The 21,741-nt window shown below is 40.8% G+C and overlaps 2 protein-coding genes across 6 annotated transcripts; one reads left to right on the top strand and one right to left on the bottom strand.

Moving 5' to 3' along the window:
- Positions 1 to 651: 651 nt before the first annotated feature.
- On the bottom strand, positions 652 to 6,563 carry creb1a (cAMP responsive element binding protein 1a). Of its 5 annotated transcripts, none has more exons than XM_079462830.1 (8): positions 6,130 to 6,563; positions 4,611 to 4,709; positions 4,365 to 4,511; positions 4,060 to 4,160; positions 3,772 to 3,911; positions 3,430 to 3,612; positions 3,069 to 3,222; positions 652 to 2,855 (listed from the first exon to the last, which is right to left on the bottom strand). In XM_079462830.1, the coding sequence occupies exons 2-8, from the start codon at positions 4,698 to 4,700 to the stop codon at positions 2,711 to 2,713; spliced, it is 960 nt and encodes a 319-aa protein (XP_079318956.1). In that variant the 5' UTR covers positions 4,701 to 4,709; positions 6,130 to 6,563; the 3' UTR covers positions 652 to 2,710. The 5 variants fall into 5 exon arrangements, with proteins under 5 accessions (XP_079318956.1, XP_079318957.1, XP_079318959.1 ...); XM_079462831.1 differs by having other exon boundaries at positions 962 to 2,855; positions 6,316 to 6,455; XM_079462833.1 differs by having other exon boundaries at positions 962 to 2,855; positions 4,380 to 4,511; positions 6,130 to 6,408.
- Positions 6,564 to 6,643: 80 nt separating this feature from the next.
- Positions 6,644 to 11,351, top strand: chmp2bb (charged multivesicular body protein 2Bb). Its single transcript, XM_079462835.1, has 6 exons — positions 6,644 to 6,839; positions 7,296 to 7,387; positions 8,160 to 8,354; positions 8,550 to 8,652; positions 8,767 to 8,873; positions 9,098 to 11,351. The coding sequence occupies exons 1-6, from the start codon at positions 6,806 to 6,808 to the stop codon at positions 9,209 to 9,211; spliced, it is 645 nt and encodes a 214-aa protein (XP_079318961.1). The 5' UTR covers positions 6,644 to 6,805; the 3' UTR covers positions 9,212 to 11,351.
- Positions 11,352 to 21,741: the final 10,390 nt, after the last annotated feature.

Below are 21,741 nucleotides of genomic sequence, written 5' to 3'. Positions count from 1 at the left end.
TCTGTTGATTTGTTATATCAGCTAACATATTGTATGTCTTTGTCTATTTTAAGTTATGATTCTCTTATTTTTGCTTGCACTGAGTTTCTAGCCATTTTTCAAAGAGTTTATGAGTACCATTTATATTGAAATAAATACTGAAGTCTCTCAAGGCCGTCTTTTACAGTTGGCATGAAAAGATGCTGTAGTCATATGATAAACAACTCTTGTTCGTTGCCATGGGCAACAGTCAAATACATATTACATACCAATTGATAGAAAAATGACTCCTTAATGTGGTGAAATTCCAAATTTCAGAGTCATCACAGTGAAGCACCTTGAGTGACCTGAAAGATGGGGAGCCCTCTGGAGTATCTCATTTATTTCTAGTATGTTCATTTCTGTGGAATGTTCCTCCTCTCACAATCAACCCAGAAGGGTTTTTCTAAGCAGAATTGCCTGCTTGCAGTGATTTTACATCAGCTTTACTCCGTGTGAAATGTGAATCTCCTGCACGTGTCTTACGCCTGTGCCTTCTTTCAAAGATTGCTGGAGACCTCAATCACTGACCGTGAAGGTAAAGCGCTCTGAATACAAACACTCCAGCTTTGAGATAACCAGGGACCTTTCGTCTGTTGTGTTACAAACACTGATATAAATGCCATTTTCCTTTGTAGGTGCACTCTGCTGAACTTTTATTTTTCACTTTGAGGAATAAGATTCTATTGTTTTCAAAACTGGCAAAATACAGGCAAACTGTCAGTTCTACTTACTTAAAATGTGGGTGAGACTAGAATGCGTAGTCTTGCTATTTCAATCATTTTGTATTTTACAGCAAATAAAGTAATTGACAAGCAGGACTATAGTTTTCTGGGATTTGCTCTAAAATGGATAATATGGTTATGTTCAGGATGGAATATAATGCCTGTTATTTAAATAATGTGTGAACATGTATGAATTATACAATAACAAACATATATGTATGGCTCATTGTCACAACCTTGTTAAATCAAGTACCCCATATTTATTTCAGTGAGCGAGTGGCATCCAGTTACGTTTTCAGAAATGGTTTTGTATTTTCATTCAATTTTATGCAGTAAAAAAGGTTAAAAATTGCTATTGTTACATCTGCTTCATTAGTCACAATTGAAACGGAAGGCCAAGTTGAGCACATTGTGAGATACAGTATTTGTGCAGAGTGCTCTACCTATTCTGGAATTCCCAGAAAACACATGCATACTGATCACAATGTACATGACACTGATAGAGTTTGATTTATATGGGGGTGTGCTGTTCTATATAAAACTCATTAATGGTTTGTAATATATAAAACCCCACTGCTCAATTCTGATTCTGGAGAATCACTTTCTCTTAAGTTGCAAGCAAATATGAACAGGGTAGTCGCTAAACTCTACAGGTCTCTAGGAGCAGAACTGAGCAAATCAAATCTGAAGCGTGAAAACACAAACAGATAAAAAAAACTACTTCAGCACATGGGACTACAAACATCTGCCAAATATATAATTGCTGATGAAAGACTGCTCCAGAAAGTTTGATTTAGGTTACACATAAGCAACATATCTTAAAAAAATACAATATAATCAAAATAATTCAGAAGGTTAACAAAAACTTTAAAATAACATGTCATGTTGTCATTGAGTGAAATGTTATGGCAAAAGACAGAAGATAATAACAACAGAATTTCCATAATAGCAATGTGTAACACAAAAGCTCTTTACACTGAGGAGAGATCAGTTCTTATATATCAAAATGCCTGTGTAAAATATCAGGGACTCAACACACAACTAGCCTCTGATCAGTGTAGATGGCAAAAGAACGACTTGTGAAGTCTGGTATAGATAAGGAAATTCAATATATATTACAATATAAGCACACAAGTTTAAAAACGATATTCTGATTATGGACTAGGAAATAACATAAGTTTCCATGTTCCAAGTTTCCAAGGGTATCATTTCATGTTTTTTAACAAAGCCGAGTATCTCCATACAGCACTTGAATTTGTAACAAAAACACTGCTTAAGAAAACAGACAATGGAACATTGTACATGAATCCATGTCAGAACACAGGTATACATATACATATATATGCCTCCGTTCTGACATAGATTGATATATACAAACTATCTATATGTCTTCATAAAAAAGATTATATGTATTAGTAACAGAAGCAGTAAAGCAACAAGAGCGAGCACAGTTGATTTAATCTCAATCATTAAAGACCCATGCTTCAAAAGTAAAAAAAATCACCATCCCTCTTTAATCATGCTTGCAGACAGCGCCACGGACGACTGGTGCAGTGCAGGGAAAGTCTTTCAAAGCCACACCTCTGAATGACAGGAGCAGGTCTCAGAAGCAGCACCCTGGGCTGTCTCCGAGATAAACCCACACAAACATCATTTGCTTTCCGTTAAGACTAAAGCGGAAAGGTGCTCTTTATGATCCAGAATGCTCCTTAACCCAACATGTACCCTGTTATTTCTTTTCTTTGAAAAACCAACTCTCATTCTTTTGAAGAGAAATGGGGAAAATAAAAAAGTTTACACTTACACTGTCTTTGTCATAACTGATTTTTTACAGAAGAAAGTATTTAAAAAAAAAAAGAACAAATAGAAACGAAAAGAGATGGAGATGCTGTGCAGGTGCCTGTGGTATGTTCAGAGTCTATGTCTCTTGAGGCACCTGAAGAAATCTGTTCAGCACATGTGTGTTATTATTCAGATTTGTGACAGTAAAGGTCCTTAAGCGCTTTAAGCTCCTCGATGAGTGTTTTGTTCTGATTCTCCAACACAGCCACTCTGTTTTCCAGACATTTCACATACTCTTTCTTTTTCCTGCGGCATTCCCGCGCTGCCTCCCTGTGGTTGAACCAGATCATTACAGTCAGAATTCACACAAGAAGGACACAACACCAATCTCTCAAACGGTTATTCCTACTTTTATAATGTCTTGGTGGCTTCTACACAAAGAGCTTCTAAGAACGATCACTACACATAGCAAAACTAAAAACATGAAACAATTTTACTTTGCGTGTAACTATTTTCAGACCAAATGACATCACAATATCGTACCTGTTCTTCATAAGTCGAACCTCTCTCTTACGTGTGACCTCCTCGGTACCCCCATGACTGGGCAAAGCAGGAGAGGAGGCCATGACCACTCCCGGGGCAATGGTGCTGGCGGAAGTGGTGCGGATCTGATATGCTTGAACGTCTCCGGAGGCCGCTAAAAAAAGCACAGACCATTTACACATTTGGATTCTTTGTTTGTTTGGGTCCCTAAACACAAAGTAGGGCAAGACATAATCTGGTACTTATCTACCCTATCTAGGAATCTAGATCATTGCATTTAGTTCTCATCTGTTTCCTTCTCTTCTTTAATCTCATGTGTACTTGTTTAAAAGCATAATGTCTCATCTTTGTGAAATCTCACCTTGCACTACTACTTGATTGCTGGGCACCAATATCTGCTGGCCATCACTCGTCTGTGCGTACTGCAGGATAGTGGTGCCGGGCTGAGCATTTCCAGCGTTGGTCATGGTGAGGGTTTGCAACCCCTGAACTCCATCTGTTCCATTATTGGCTAACTGGATTGCCCCACCCTGGGTTATTGCAACTGGAGGAGGAAAGAAACAGACATTGACACGTGAATTTATCTGAAACATTCTGAATGCACACAATGTTGTCTAATGCTGTATCACTTGTTTAGAAAACACACTTTCTTGATCTTAAAAGAGAATCTGGTTTTAAAATCAGACAAATATTCTGTACTTACTATACTGCCCACTACTTGTCTGATAGATGGGCGTTGGCATGGTAACGGTTGTTATAGCTGGGGTGGAATCCTCCTCAGATTTTTCTTCTTCTATCCGTGGGACTGCTGGAGAATCTGATGACAGGTCATTCAGGATCTTTCTGCATTACAAAACATCAAAGGAGATTTTAAATTCACTATCGATACAAGGAAGACGAAGTTTTCTAGCAGCAATGTTGCAATCTAGATGGGACCTGGATGAGAGCCGCAAAAATGATTTTTATTTAAACTTGAAGCACATTAAGGGACCTGTATGATGGCCGTCTAGACAGGATCTCTCTCCTTTTCTGGCAATCGGTTACGCTGTCCACTGACTCCTGGGAATCATCACTCTCAGCAATAGTAGAAATCTAATATAATACAAGACAGGAACATATTTTTATTAATAGAAAAAGCCTTTTATTACACCCAAAACACCATAAGGCACATTTTCACTAAAGTTCACATTTCAGTCTTCTTTATTAGCAAGCCACAGTATATTTGTAATATAATTAAACTAAATGTCTTTATATTACAAAATAAAGTGAAGCATTACATTACACTGAAAGTCTTACTTGAACAGTTTGCACCTGTGGGGACTGTATTACAGAGGGCTGGGCTGCTTGGATGACCCCATGAACTTGCACTGTTTGGCCATTGGGCAGCTGTACGAAGGTCACTGTGGGTGCTGTAGCTGATGCTTGACCGGCTGCCATGGTAATCTGCATGAGGGAAGATAACCCAGGATTAGAGATGAGATGGAAAACGCAGAGACTATACAGACTTAAGAATGCGTTTTATATGCAGAGACATTAATTCACCTGTGCCAAGGTGGCAATCTGCTGGGTGTCTGTCTCGGAGACTGCAGTGTCACCACCCTGCTGGACATCTGCTCCTGCTTCCATGGTCATTTAGATAGCCTAGAGATCAAATCAAAAAATGTTGTTCTCTATTCAAAACGGATTGTAAATATATAGCGTAAAACAATAAGGGCAGAAAACGTTAATCTCCCAATAGAAATATTGAAATACCGACAAATACGCTATGGATGACGCTTGGAAACAAAAATTGAGTCATAAAAGCTATCTATTTATTTAATTGCAGAGTCAGTTTGTTTCAATAATACAGTGAGGCGCCAGAAAGTGAAATGACCAGAAAATAAATGTTTAAAAAATCCTTGTGAATGTGACAAATTACCCCACGAAAATTAAGCATGAATTGACTACCCTATAACCAGAGTTTTGTGGGTGTGTGTGTATTTCCATGGTATAGTATAGTAATACAAATGGTAATGTTAATCCATATGCCAAAAAAATCTAAAATAGTTACTTTTCCTAAAGACGGTATATGGGCAGCCGCAATTTAACGGTAACGTTATGTACATATCAGAATTATGTTCATTGTTTAAGATTACGCATTATGAAGAATAAGAATGCCCATTACCACAGGATATAAAATATGTTAATCAATGAAAGACATGAATGAAAATATGAATATTAATAACGCTTACTGTAATGGAGACGATCATTATTTGTAATCACAATCAGCAATAATGCCAGACGTGAGCTGAGACGCAATGTTTCGTGCTTCACAAATCAAGCTGACACCATTTTGCCGCCTTTTTTACTTCCGTATACAGAGACGTAAGTCAGATTTGAGACGGTTTTCAAATTCTAAATATAATAATTCTCATTCTAATTTAAGACATTTAATCAGAAAACCATTTCGGTGCCAGTAAAACCATTTCTCGTGTGTTCTGGTGGTAATTTAAAGTATAAAGGTAAAAGGGGGGTTGCATTTGTAGGCGTGTTTCAACTTGTAAAATAGTGTTCCAGGTTGAATGAACAAACAATGCAACACAAAATCTGTTTCAAAGTCTGATTCATCCTTTCATGAAACTCATAATTTTCTGACTTTATTTGCCGTTAAACACAGTTTATTACAGGGTTTTATAAAACAAAAAAACCCGTTCGTGTCACAAAAAGAGCTCTGCATGGGGCAAGTATGCAGTAAAAACGTAACACGCAGAGTTTATGCTCTGCTAGCTAATGCAGTTATGAAGAAAAATTATATTTTGTGCGCTACATTTTCATAAAAATGGCCCATGGACAGGCGATCGCAATCGAAACACTACGCCTTAAAATAAACACACATGTATCTAGAAACCGCTCTTTCCTCCTCCGACTGCCTGACTGACTCATTGTCTGCAAGTCCGAGCTGTTGAGAAACATGCCCACCGCCGCCATGATCTCTTTGTTACAGTCGGATCGAGTATTGCGACATGTCCGATAACACGGCATGTGCATAATCTCTTTCCCCCACGAATGCGTCTCTTCTTACCCGACACAGACTCGCCTCGTCACTCCCAGGCCTCCGGAGCTCCACTTTTATTTAGTCCGACACGTAAGAGACCGCGTCAGGCTACACCTCCGTCGCGTCACCGAGGACAACAACACAGAGAACGAGGGGGACGAAATACAGCCCTAATTCACTAACGGCGGGATCCGAGGTGGGGGCGGAACATACCGAAGTGTGTACGAAGCAGTACGAATAGCCGACGAGCACCTTCGGATGGACGACCTCCGCTCCATACCTCTCAAAACTGCGCATGCGTCAAGTGTTTGCGATGTGATTGGCTGCCTCTTTGTAATAATTGAATCGATTGTGTGTCTTTGTCTCCGTAATGAAAAATATGTCGTTCCGATATTGCAAACATATTAAGTGTCCTAAACGCAAAATTACATCAAGTATGTTATGTGTTAAAAAACTGCAGCGCCGCTTTGTGGGCGGTTCCTGTTAGGTTGAAGTTACGATTGGACAACTAAATATGTCGACATGTAGATTTTAACCAATCAGAGTTAAAAATCCTTGTGCAGGAGCGCGCAAGTTTTCCGCCTACTTGCCAAGAACCAGGAAATAGCCATGACATGTTAAAAAGCGACTCTCTGTTGATATTAGTCTTTGACATCTAATAATCTTTCCTTAACGTTGGTGGTCGAGGGACATTATTGCAGTTATGGCTTCGTTATTCAAGAAAAAGACAGTAGATGGTAAGTTTTTTACCGCTTTTGGGATTATTGTTTCGTCAAAGCCGCCCAGCAACCCATCTCACGTCAATCATCAGCTGGTTTCGATAATAATGTTTATTTGATTCAACGTTATCACTTGCTTTGGCGACATTTCTGCCCCGTCTGGTGTGTTTTGTTTTATAAAGAAGCAACATGATTGGCTAAATTACAGGTGCTTTCTTTGGTGTATTTTGGACAACTTCCACAGTAAACACGGACTTGTGTTTATCTAACTTAATGTCTGGGGAAGTATTTTTTGCCATTTAAAGGTGGTCAGACACTGTTCTATAAACACACGAGCCATTACTGTAACGTTAACGAAGCTGAAAACATATGGAGGTGATTCCCGTATGTATGTCTGTTACTTCGACTGACTCGTGCATTTCAGACATTAATAATTTAAGTGGTGATCGATAACGTTTTCTCCCATACTCGTAGATGTTATTAAAGAACAAAACAAAGAGCTGCGCGGAACACAGAGACAGATTACACGAGACCGGTCGGCACTGGAAAAGCAGGAAAAACAATTGGTGAGAATCCCCACCTTACTATGACGTTTACATGATGCTAAAAGTTTCCCTTTTCTCACCACTGTGTGTGTGTGAGATCATGAGGTTGTTATTCATGCCACAGAAAGCATGTTTACTGTGTCACTGGATCATGACTCACAGGTCTGAGCCCATTATTTTATTGTTTACAGTATAATAAGCACTGGTGCTATTGAACCCTCATTGACATGCATTTGTCAGAGGCTTTAGCAATCACATTGCATTATACTATACATTTGTTTCTAGGGATGTACAATCCCCTGGAATCGAACCTAGTGTCGTTGCTAGTGCCATGATCTAACCACTGAGCTACAGGAAAACCATGGTTTAACAAAGTTATAACCACGATAATAAATAACTAAATAAGACTTTTTGTTACATTTATATTCGTCCTTCATATACGGATGATAATTTTAGGTAAACCTTTAATGATCATTGACTAATTGTCTGGATTGTCAAATGTCAATCACATGAAATTTCATTGGGGTCACATACTGGTTATATATCTGTAGCTCTGCTGGTATAGCCTTGCATTAGAAGTTAAAGGCAATGAGATTGATACTCGGGGAAACACACAAACCGATGAAATGTATACCTAATGTACCGCAGATTGCTTTAGATGAAAGCCTCTGAGAGATTGCATAAATGTAACGAAATGTAATTTTATGTTTTCTAAGACACTTGTGCAAGGTAGTTTTAATTTTATTAGATCATGCACCAACTGTCTTTCGGAATTTGTTTGTTAAAATCACAGGAGATGGAGATCAAGAAAATGGCTAAGACGGGGAATAGAGATGCCTGTAAGGTTTTAGCCAAGCAGCTTATACAACTGAGGAAACAGAAAACACGTTCATATGCTGTTAGCTCTAAGGTTACGTCCATGTCCACACAAACCAAGCTTATGAACTCCCAGATGAAGATGGCTGGAGCCATGGCCGCAACTACTAAAGTATGTGTACTATTTTTATATACTTATAACTTTATATTTATATACATTGGTTCTTTAATGTATGTTGATCTGTGAGTGCATAACAGTAACAGTATAGTTGATACACAATCATCTTTATTTGCATAACTTGCCTGCAAATGCACATTCTTTAAATCAAAGAGTGACTCATTTATTTTCAAAACAACATACTTTTAGACAATGCAAGCTGTCAATAAAAAGATGGATCCGAGAAAGACTATGCAGACCCTGCAGGACTTTCAGAAGGAGACAGCTAAGATGGACATGACAGAAGAGATGAGTAAGATCTGTTTTTGTTTATTTTGACTTTTCTTTGGTGTGGATGTTTTAAAATAGGTTTTAAATAATGTGTTGCGAAAATGCAGAGAGTTATTTTTACCACTGTTTCCATCAGTGAATGACACTCTGGATGAGATCTTTGAAGATTCAGGTGATGAAGAAGAATCTCAGGACATTGTGAACCAGGTGTTGGATGAAATTGGAATTGAAATCTCAGGAAAGGTAAAAACAAAGATTTGGGAGATAAGAAAAAGCATGCCCTAGTAGGCAACCGTGTTTCATTATGGTCTGATTGACATTTTTAATACAAAAATAAAGAGACTCTTAACTATTAGTATAGTGAAGTAATCTCTATTCTGAGACTGACTTGCCATTTTTTTAGATTAATGACCAGCATTTTCATTTATTATATTTTGAACCATTATGTTTTTTTGTTTCTCCCGTAGATGGCTCGTGCCCCTGGAGCTGACCGAAAGAACCCAAGCGCCTCCACATCCAAACCAGATGGGATATCAGATGATGAAATTGAGAGACAGCTCAAAGCCCTTGGTGTGGACTAGTGCTGATGCACTCTAATACACACAAACACCCGATTATTGCCTGGCAAAAGTAGGCAACCGCAACACTCAAATCCACGGACACATAATACGTTCATACTGAAGACAAATGGAAACACACACAGTCACATTCACACAGATGCAGACAAATGGACAGTTCAATAGCTTACATTCACGGTCACGGACCTGCCTACTCTGGGATATATTGCCACAGATGGCAAATGCAATTTTTTATTTTATTTATGACAATGGGAAATGACTTTCATAGTTAATTAGGACTCTTTCATAAGAGCCACGGTTTCATCTGGCTTGAGAGAAGTCATTTTAGAAAGACAAAAATGATTTTTTTGAGAACTCGTGGTCTTAATGAATACAACGCCTGTGAAGATCGATGTGTTCCCCTGAAATCCAGTGGCACACTGCATCTTCAGTCAACTTTGACAGATAACAAAGAAAATGTTTCTTCTATTGTTAAATTGTGTAAACAAGTTTGACGGGAGCATTCTACCTCTCTAAACATACATGACACAGGGCTGTCTCTATGGTCCTGTCACACTCCATCTGGTCTTCATACAACTCTGCCGTTCTCTCGGTGCATGACAAAACACTGTGAGTCACGCCTTTTGCTTTTTGTCCACACCTTCGCCCAGTTTGTGATTTGGAAATGATTGAATTTGTTTTGTAGGCTCATTTTTAGGCTTCGTACATATTTAAGTCAGTCAGTTATCAGGGCAATGCCAAACGGTGTTCTGTTTGAGCATGTTATTTATCCTTGTTTTATGCCTGGAGAGAAACGTTCGCCTTTATTTCTCATGTGCTTGAGGCTTAGAGTTGACAGTGTGTCTGGTGTTAAGTTTGCAGTAGTGCATTGATCAACTTACGGGAGTTTCTTTTTATTTTGATTTACAGAGAGTTCCTGTTACCTGTCAATTTATACATCAAAGTCATTGTGTGACCAAGAAAATCAAAATAAGAGTTTTTTTTGTGGCAGCTGAAAGGTGCATACTGAGCTTGAGCATTTGGAATTGTCTACAAAACACTAGAGATTTGAGTGTAGAGAGGTTGAGATTGGTTATGCACTGCAATATATCAGAAGGATGTAAATAATAAAGGCATGAAAGGTTGATAGTTCATTCTTTTATCCATAGTAGTGTATTTAGGGGAATATGAAATTTATTTCATGGAATTTATTCACGAACGAGTATTGTTCACGCTTGAGGGGATTACATACCTCCATTTAACCATTAATAAAATTTTATAATGATATGTTTATTGTTTGTTTTTGTTCGCGATTAATTGACCACTAGAGGGCACAGCTAAAACATGCACAACTAGTAAAACATGCACAACTAGCACAACTGGCCTACAAGACCAACACCGGATCTGCACCATCGTATCTCCACTCGCTAATGCAGATCTATGTTCCTGCCAGATCACTGCGGTCTGCAAAGGAACAACGACTAGTGGTACCATCCCAAAAAGGAAAAAAGTCACTCTCCCGTACCTTCACTGGATCTGTTCCACATTGGTGGAATGATATACCTGCTGCTACAAGATCAGCAGACTCGGTTGCCATCTTTAAAAAACACCTAAAAACGCATCTCTTCCGTCAACACGTTGCTGATTGAGTTTTTCCTAATTCTCTTCCCTTTCCTTCTTAAAAAAAAAAAAAAAAAAAAAATTACTAACCTCACTATTCTTAGCTTTTATACTGTGCTAGGCTTTAATGGACTAGTTTGATGCACTTATGTATTTCCGTTGCCTATGTTGTTATAATTGCTTCCAATGTTTCCTCATCTGTAAGTCGCTTTGGATAAAAGCGTCTGCTAAATGACTAAATGTAAATGTAAATGTAGTTTTTAACTGGTATTCACATGTGCATTAAGTATGTGTCTTCATATAATACTGCTTTAGCAATATTAGTTGAATATTTAATGTCCGTATAGCCTTTAACCATAGTTTTTTCTAGAGATTAATTTCTCTTCCGAATATGTGCTGTTGAGATATTTTTGATAAACATGTCATCACTAAATCGTTATTCAGTCAGTGTGGTCTCCAGTAGATTAGATTTGACTAAAGATTGTAGCCGATAAAAGGAAGTAAAAAGAGTCATATTTCCCCTTAATAAAACTGGTCTCTTTTCAAAAAGAAAAAAATCCCTGACCTTATTCCTGTAGTCTCCATAAATCAAATAGTTGAAAGGCTTGAGTCTGAGATGATATACAATTCTTTTGGTTACGGTAGCTCTAAAGCATTCGTCTCATTTTAAAAGCTTTCTGACTCCAAACCCAGAAGCTGCCACAAGTGTAGGAGTTCTTTGAGAGTTGCTGAAAAATGTGTCACCCTTAAATTTTCACTTCACAAAGATAAACAGGAGGCACATGGTACAATTCCTCCCCCCCCTGAAACTTTGGAGATGCAGTAACACATATCTGTGACTCAGATGCAAATGCTGGCCACCCACGCTCAAATACTTGAATGTTTAATCTCATTCAGGTCACATCATCTTCACTCACAGACTATAGATATGAAGTATAATAACAGTTGGACTCTTAGTAGTGCAAAGCAGGTATATTTAAGTCTATCTTTAGTTATTTGTCAGACTTCAAACATTTCCCTTCCTCAAAACATTCTCTTATCCCTACGTTTCTGGATAATTTCTTATAACCTTTAGTAAAATATATATGATAAAAAGCGATTTAATACGATAGTAAAATTGCAGAACTGGTGTGAAATGATACACTTGTGGTTTGACATGGTCAGACACGCCCGAGGCTAGAAGCTATGATTGTTCGGGTCTTGGTTTGGGAGAAGCAATTCATATTGATTTTATTTCTGCCTTTATCATTATCTTAGTCCGATTTTCATCCGAATAAAAATCAAACACTGCAGGCTTTAACTGCAAAATCAAGATTAGGGATTACCAAATGTAATAATCTAAGAAGAATCCATTGAAAAACTTTATAGGTGGATCACTATTCTAAATATAAAAGAAATCATGTCTGCCTCAATTCATGGTGGTAAGGCCCTGGAGTTTTATCATGTTTTGTTTCAGAGACATAGACCCAAAAAGTCGGTCATGCAATAAATTTAAGCCATTATCTGTATAACTGTAAAAACTTAAATATATACTCATTTAGATTATGCAATATGAAATTTAGTTGATTTCTTAAATGTCATTAGAATGATTGATTTATACATTTCATGAATTCAAAACTGAGATTGCTGAAAACATTTGAGAGCAGCTTAAAATTTGTGCATCTTCAGAAAGGAAATGGTTCAGAATTGCAAGCTATGTCATAAAAACGATATATACTGTACGTAGCATATCAATGAGGGCTGTGGGGGTGAGTGCACATGTGATGCCACTTAGCAAAGGAGATTAAAACATAGTGCAAAATTGAATTACACAAAACACTCCTAATAATTCACGCACTGCAGACACATCAATTTATTCACAAAAAGAGATAATGGATAAATTACGTCGCTAAAGAACAGCAGCGGTGTTTTTGTTAGCTTGAGTGTGTTTACTTCCTGAAAGGAAGTCATTTATGCTAGGTGTGTTCGTACAATTTCGAACAATTTATAATGAACTGTTGTTTTTTGTTGTTATTTTTCAGAGTGTGGTAATTTCAATGATTTGTGTAGGCTAATGGACTTTTTATTTTAAACAACAGCACATCAATAGCTTGCTTATTCTTGTTGACTATGCTAGAACATTTCATGCCCTAAAGCAATGAACAGTTATTAGACAGTAAAATATAAGCAGCACAAACTGCTGACATGGTTTTTCAACAACGTGAGCTTGATCGGATTGCATTAAAAGCCAGTGTTTTGTCCCTGCGCTATATTTTACAACATTGACAAAACTGAGGATTTATGGAGGCTGGAATTTTAACCGTGCCTTACATTTCATGTCATCTCTTTTTATATTCTCATATTAAACAGATGACAATGTTTAGATGTATTCAGCCGTTTTTCCCATATTGCAGTGTTGCTTTCTTACATTAATCAAAACATTGTGAAATGTTACTTTTTTTTTACTCGAAAACCAATGTCTAAAATGATCATAATCATCATTATATTTTATGAGGTATAGCCTTTTAATTCATTCCAATGGTATCTAAACTCAACACATAGTTATTGCAATACTGTTGCTGAGTCTACTGGTGTAATGTTTTTTTTATGAGAAACCCTCATTGGGCTAATCCTCACATACAGCTGTGTTCGTATCACCATAATACATTCACTCCAGTGTATGGCCATCTGTCATCCTGCCAACACCACCTTCATGGGTAACAGATGTTGGGTACCCAATGGATTTGGGTTGATTTAACACACCCATGGACGATGTTCCCTCTAATTTCTCTTCTTGTTGAGCAAAACCTTTTTTCTAAACGACTTATCCACCTGAGAAGAAACACCCAATGTACCAACCCATGCAATTGTTAGCTGTCATGCTTTGTTTTTCATTGAAACATGGTCTGATTTTGTTTGAAAATTGAACTTTTATCGCCGACGTAAAAGTTGATTTTAATGCTACAACTTTGTACTATAAATTTGTACTGACACACCCATTCATTTTAATAGTATCTCCTAAATCCTGCAGTTAGAAGCTCCTTTTAGCTTTAATATTTTATGCACAAATCAGGAGACAATGCAATGCAGCTCTGCGACTCTGCGAGGGGATTCCCTGCCTGTGACGGCTCCATATGCTGGGATAGGTTCCAGTATTCCATAGTGGTTGAGTGACTAGAGCCTACGGTGTTCCATTTCAAACCCACAACATGTCCACACAAAAAGTAAGCAATGATGTACACATCCATGAGCTTAATGGAAGTTAATAAGTGAAGGGCATTACTATTTGAAGTTGGTGTCATTCCAGCTTTGTTCACGCTTTTTCTTCTTTTTTTTGAGTTAGATCAATGCAACTGTCCCCATGTAACATTTTAAAGACACCATGACATCAAAATGACATTCTTATTCATTGTTTTTGTTATTATAAATGATTTATTTGGGTCATTTTTTTAATTCTCATAATCTTTAATCAAAATCTGAAATCTCTGCATCTCTTCCCCGCATGACATCTCTGCCTGAGGGCGGGGCTATATTATTGTCCAATGGCCAGGTTTCCTTCTTCCAACAATCCTATCAATTCCCATAGGTCAAAATTAAGCCACAGACAAAAAGACAAAAACATTTCTCAATCAAGAAGCCAGTCGACTCAAATATGCAGGTACATCAGGATTCAACCCTGCTATAGTGTGATTTTGCCTCAATGGCGATTAACATTTTATACCACGTTGCATTTCATGATGCATTTTATTTGGCTACTCAGTTGGCATATGCCATGAAAACACAGCTTGTAAGAATCTGGAATAAACTATTTAGCATCTATTTTTTTAATTTATTAAAAGAAAAAGGTGACAGAAATGTGCAAAGGTCGAAACAGATACAAAGAGAAGATCCAAGTTTATCTATGAGCACTACATGTCAAATGGTGTAAATTTACCAAAAGGCATCAAAGCACAAAACTGATATTTATATCTGACAATGTGATCTTATTGTTAAGATTCAGGGCTTTTCATTTCGTCTCAATCTTGACAAGATAAGTATTGTATGTGATGCAGCCTTGGGCTTGTGACATAAACAAGGTTTGATTTAAGATAAGTTTGATGTTAGCCCATGTGTAAAGATTTCATACTCATACATATTTATACCTCAAACTTATATTTCCTCTGCTGTTAAATAAGGAACTTAAGACCAGATTGAACCTGGTTTGTAGTATCAAACTGTATCAGTAATGGTTCGTATACTGCAAGTTATTGGGATCTTCACTCTAAAAACAGTTGTGTTAAACATTACTGAACACATCTCTGTGTTATGTCTTGGGACAACACTTTTTGTGTTACTTTCAACACCAATTGTGTTATAAACCAACACGATGCATGTTGAAAGTAGCACATAATGTGTTAAAAAAACAACACAAAACAATGTGTTAAAATTATATATATATATATATAGTGGCGAGCGGGCCAATGGCCAATCAGCGTCGCCATGGAAACATCACAATCAAGCCTCGGCACCTGCCGATCGTTTTCACCTGCGCCTCATCAAAGAGCAGCTATAAGCAGAAGCAGAGGAGAAGAGGGGAGCTTGTTCTCCTGACTGAAGTCATCGCTAATGCTTGTTTTTTTTGCTGCTTTTTACAGAGACCAGCGCCTAAAACGATCGGCAGCTACTCACCCTCACCGCACGTACACCGGAGGATCCTTCACTAACGCACCCCGCTGGGAACCAACCGCTACTTCCCCTTCTCACCGTACACCACTTCCCAGCTATTTGTTCACTAATAAATCACCCTCCGGGGTACCAACTGTACAACTGTGTCTGAGTTGCTTTCTGCCCGCCATAGTTGGTGGAGAATGCGGGCATAATCTAGACACAGTGTTTAATCCCGTCTGCGTGTGTTATAGGAATCCGCTATCTCTCTTTCCCTGTCTTCCGGTACTCTTTGAAGAACCGCGACTATGGAGGAAATCATCCGATGCCTTACGGACATCACTGCCAAGCAACACCACTTCACGGAACAGCTCACTCGCCAGCAAGAGAGGTTGGAGCCCGCGATCGAGACGCTTCATGTGTCCGCAGCCAGCATTCCTCTTCCCGATGCCTGCCTTACCACACACCACCACCTCACCAAGCTCACCGAACTCTATGACATCAACGCTTTCTTGCACACATTCGAGGTCATTGCAACCCGAGAGACGTGGGACAAGGCGGAGTGGGCGTGGCTTCTGGCACCGTTCCTGATCGACGAAGCCCAGCGAGCGTACTTCTCTCTCCAACCCCCGTATATCAAGGACTACGACCGCCTAAAGGCAGAAATGCCTGAGTGGGACTCTCACCAGTTGCCGCTGCACAGCGGTTTCATCAGTGGTCCTATGACGAGCAGCTTCCGGTTCGTGTACAAGCCGCCCAGCTGTCCCGGCTCGCTCATCTGTGGCTGCTCACCGAAGATGCCACGGCTGCTCGGGTATCCGAGAAGATCGTCGTCGGCCGTCTGCTGTGCGCACTGCCTCGCCGGTTTAGGAATCCTGTCAGCATGAGAAACCCCGCGTCCCTCCCGGAAGTGGTGGAGTTGGCGGATGCGCACGGGATGAGGGAGAGAGAGCGACAGCGGGACCCCGGAGGGTGAACCCCTTTTGGCGACCGCGGGAGGGCACCTCGCAACCCGTCCTGATGGCCACCGAGAGTGAGAGAGAGGGTGAGTGAACATATCCTTGTGATCGTGGACTACGCCACCCGGTACCCCGAAGCAGTCCCTCTCTGGAAAGCCACCACCAAGGCGATCGCCAAGGAGTTGTTCCTCCTGTGTACCAGGGTCGGCATTCCTTCTGAGATCTTGACGGACCAGGGGACCCCGTTTATGTCCCGGCTGATGACTGACCTCTGCCACCTCCTGAAAGTGAAACATCTACGCACCTCGGTATACCACCCACAGACGGATGGCCTCGTAGAACGGTTTAACCAGACCTTGAAGAGGATGTTGCGGTGCGTCGTGGCAGAGGATGGGCACGACTGGGACCTGATGCTCCCCTACGTGCTCTTCGGAGTGAGAGAGGTGCCCCAGGCGTCCACGGGTTTCACACCGTTTGAACTGCTGTTCGGCCGACAGCCCAGGGGTTTGTTGGACATCGCCAGAGACGCCTGGGAACAACAGCCGGCCCCACACCGAAGCGTGATCGAACATGTGCAGCAAATGCAAGAGCGCTTTGACCGAGTGAGGGAGCACCTCGTGGAGGCCCAGCGTGCCCAAAAACGGCTATATGACCGGCCCGCCCAACCCAGGGAATTCCAGGCCCGGCGATCGGGTGCTCATCTTAACCCCCACGGCAACCTCCAAATTCCTGGAGGGGAACGTGTACCGTCCTGGAGAAGGTAGGGCCAGTCACGTACCGAGTCAGTCAGCCGGGACGACGGAAGGAAGAACAACTGTATCACATTAATCTGTTAAAAAAATGGGTGGCCCCACCCCAGCAGATGGCCGCCTTCGCCGAGTCGGAAACTCCGGTTGTGGCCATGGGGGAGCAACTCTCCCCGGACCAAAAGGCCGACCTGACTTCCCTGGTCCGTCAGTTCTCCGATGCCCGGGCCGCTCGTGGAAGACAGACTCGAATTATTCAACATGAATTCCGAACAGAGCCAGGCGTAATCATTCGGCAACGTCCCTATTGAGTCGCAGAGGCTCGTCGGCTGGCTATCGAGGAAGAGATCGCACGGATGAAGGAACTAAAGGTGATCGAACCATCGCGTAGCCCTTGGTCAAGCCCCATTTTCATGGTCCCGAAGCCTCGAGTGGACGAACTCTTGGAGCGATTAGGTAAAGCACGATTCATCTCAACGCTGGACCTCACCAAGGGGTACTGGCAAGTGCCCCTTTCGCCAGACTCAAAGGAGAAGACGGCTTTCAGCACCCCGTCTGGCCACTGGAGGTACACGGTGCTGCCGTTCGGATTACACGGGGCCCCAGCAACGTTCCAGCGTATGATGGACGTGCTACTACGCCCTCACCAGCCTTACGCCGCCGCCTACATTGATGACCTCATTGTCCACTCTGAGAGCTGGGAGGATCACCTCGATAGGCTGAGGAAGATCCTATTAGATCTTCGGAAGGCGGGGCTGACTGCGAACACAAGGAAATGCCGCCTGGGTCTAGTGGAGGCACAATACCTTGGATTCCGGGTCGGTCGAGGTGTCATCCAGCCCCAGCAACGGAAGGTAGAGGCCGTCTAGAAAGCCTCCCGGCCCACTACCAAGACCCAGGTGCGTGCATTCCTTGGGCTAGCAGGGTACTACCGATGCTTCATACCCTCTTTCTCTTCTCTAGCCAGCCCCCTGACCGACCTGACCAAAAAGGAGCAGCCGGAGCGGGTCCAATGGACCCCGGAGACAGAGGTATCGTTCCAGACCCTCAAACAAGCGCTGGCGTCATCGCCGGTACTTCACGCGCCCGACTTCGGCTGCCCCTTCATCCTTCAAACGGATGCTTCCGATCTGGGGCTAGGAGCAGTCCTGTGCCACCATCGAGAAGGATGCCACCGTCGAGAAGGAAGCCCTGGCCATAAAGTGGGCAGTCCTGGAGCTCAGGTACTACCTGTTGGGAAGATCCTTCACCCTCGTGACTGACCACGCTCCGCTGACATGGATGGCCAGGGCCAAGGATACCAATGCCAGGGTCACTAGGTGGTTCCTCGTGCTCCAGGACTTCCACTTCACAGTCCGTCATCGAGCCGGGGCTTCTCACGGCAATGTGAATGGACTATGGAGGATGTGGTCAGGCTGGGCAACATGGTCAGGGGCACAGAAACCCCCCCAAAGCCCCCTAGACCCCAACAAGCCGAGGCAACGTACCAGGTCGCCGCTTAGGGGGGGGGGAGGGTGGCGAGCGGGCCAATGGCCAATCAGCGTCGCCATGGAAACACCACAATCAAGCCTCGGCACCTGCCGATCGTTTTTACCTGCGCCTCATCAAACAGACCAGATATAATCAGGAGAAGAGGGGAGCTCGTTCTCCTGACTGAAGTCATAGCTAATGCTTGTTTTTTTTTGCTTTTTACAGAGACCAGCGCCTAAAACGATCGGCAGCTACTCACCATCACCGCACGTACACCGGAGGATCCTTCACTAACGCACCCCGCTGGGAACCAACCGCTACTTCCCCTTCTCACCGTACACCACTTTCCAGCTATTTGTTCACTAATAAATCACCCTCTGGGGTACCAACTGTACAACTGTGTCTGAGTTGCTTTCTGCCCGCCACAATATATAGAGTCCATAAAACATCAAATGCATATTAAAACCTTAAACCAGTTGGCTGTAAACCCATTTTTATGAAAGGGTTATAATATTAATACATTTTATTTAAGGCATCTTTCAAACCACTCAAGGTCCCCGTACATCAGAAGTAATAGATACGATAATTCCAAATTTTGACATATGTAAATGTAGGCTAAAAAGATTATATTAATAAGCATTATAATAACAGCAGAACATAGTCCAGGCCAGGTTCTTATTCGAACCCCTTTGCCACAATAGAGGTTCTAAAAAGAACTTTTAACTGTATACCAAATAGTAAAGGGTTACATATAGAACTTATAAGTTAAACTTTTAACCTTTTTTGCCTTATGGTTGATGTTTTGTTCATTGCTCTCAGTCGATTTCAAAACTGTGATCTCTGTAGATGTGGAAGGTGGAAGCTCATTCCACAGAAGAACTGAGCAAAAAGTTTCTCGAAAGCCACTTTGTTCCCCGATACAATGTAACCACAAGGTTGAACTGCAGAAGACAAGAAACAGACAAAAGACCTGTAGGAATGTGTTGGAGTAGAAGTGTGCTGTTTTAGCAACAGTCACGAATGCCAACATATTTGTTATGGGGACTGGGGAACTATGCCAATAGAGTATGACCAAGATGGGTATAACCTCTTTGGTTGGTTGAACACGAGAACAATGCAAAACAATTGGGTACCTTTGTTAGGTTGTCAAAATGCATCTCTTCCAAAAACACAAAAAACATGTATCCATTTGGGAATCTTCTCATATAACCTGGAGGCATAGCTGAGCCTACAAAACTTTCTGATGTAAACAGATAATTCTCCACAGGTCCAATGAAAGGAATCGACATCAGCAATAAACAAACAGTGTTTCTCTGGTGGAATTTTATATTTCCCTGTTACACGATATGATGGATCTGAGTTTCAGAGATAAGCTATAATGATAAATCTCAGCCCGGGGGAAAGAGTGACAGAATGAGAAAAAACTAACACGCTGTTTGAGAGCATCATGTCAAGGACAAAGGCTTTTTATTTTTCATCGCTCAGTAGCCCACCGGTTTACGCAGGTTTATGAATTTCACTCCCTCCTTTCTTCCACACTTCAGTGTCTTGCTCTCCTATTCACCGTCTCTCAAGCAAGTTTCCTGTTAAGATTCCAATTTCTCTGTCCCTCTGCCTCATTAAAAATCGAATTTTCTGTTTTTTGACGTCCTTTCCTCTGCATTTCCTCTACTAACATTTGCAACAAAATGTTTAATCTGTGCAAACATCCTGGCCATTCACTGCTTCATTTGCTTTATATTAACACTCAATATTCCCTCCATCTCCACCCTGGGGTAAATATGCACATACATTAGAATGCATTACTTTATGTGCTCTAGACCTTGCACAGTTTATTTTTATAGTTTGAGCTGTTGGCTGTCATCATATGCAGGAACCCTATCATTTACTTAGGATGCTGATTTGGTGGGTCATGCGTGTTGAGGGTTGACGTGTAATCTGATGGCTCTGATTCTTTTGAGTTGCACTGCTTACATAACTGCTAGATTGCAGAAGATTTTTTTCTGGCTGAAATGAATCAATGCAGCTTATTGAACCTATTGGAGGACCCCGAATAGCAACCTCCATCTGACCAAACGAAGTGATAGCATTCACTGTGACGCATGCATCTCAACACATGGCACGTCCAACATAATGAATGAGGGATGCTAGTTTAATGAGATCGTTTATCCCTCAACGTTTGTGAACGAGTAAAAAAAGATCTGGCAGATAAAATCACAATGTCAGAAAAAGCTTTAAAATTATACTTGGAAATCTTGACGTGAACCATGCTTTCTATGAAACGGACACATTGAATGTAATTGCTGAGTAATTCATTGGATCTAAAGCAGTGCCTCCCTCTCATTAGGCACCTGTCAGGCACTCCACAGCTCCCACGGCTCCCACGCACTAGATGAACCACACGGGCTCATGTCTGAAGCTCTGAAACTACAGCGTGCTCGCTCAGCTCCCAAAACCGACATTCCCATCAATTACAGGGAATTCTTCTCCATCGTGCAAAAAGGATTACTGCTCTTTTCTCTTTTACCTGCTTTGTGGAACCAATAAACGTAAGTGAATAGCTAAATAATGTTTTGACTGTATTTTGGTGTCTTATGATTAAGTGGAATATAATTTTTACATTTAGAAAATGAATTTTCAGTACATGTAGTTTAATATACATTTAAATATCATATCTGTGCAAATGTATTTTTACAGAAGCTGTATGTATATTCCTGAATCTCTGTAGATTTAATCATATGAAAAATGGACACCAGGCAACCAAGGGTTTACAAATTATTTGGATTTGAATACAAATTTATACACATAGCCTAGTTTAATCTTTAGTTGGCTTAACCTTTTGGAACATATGCATTAGCGAATCCATAAAGGAATTCCTTGAATGCAGTGAGTGTGAGAACTGAAGGGTCGCATGATTCATATAGAGTCCAGGAGAATCTAATACTTAAAAAATATTATTTATTTATTCAGCTTTCTGGCCACAGGTCTTTTTCTATACATGTTTTTGAATTATTTTTATTTTCATCATAATGCGGGAGAAAAAACATTAATCTGACAAACCAGGACAGTCTGAGGCTGAAAATCACATATACAGTTTATAGAATGCATACCCCTGAAGACCTGTTTATGTTTACAA

This window comes from Barbatula barbatula, assembly GCF_947034865.1.
Source record: "Barbatula barbatula genome assembly, chromosome: 8".
Taxonomy (NCBI): domain Eukaryota; kingdom Metazoa; phylum Chordata; class Actinopteri; order Cypriniformes; family Nemacheilidae; genus Barbatula; species Barbatula barbatula.
Note: the sequence above shows the minus strand (reverse complement) of the source record. Positions and strands in the feature narration are given on the sequence as shown.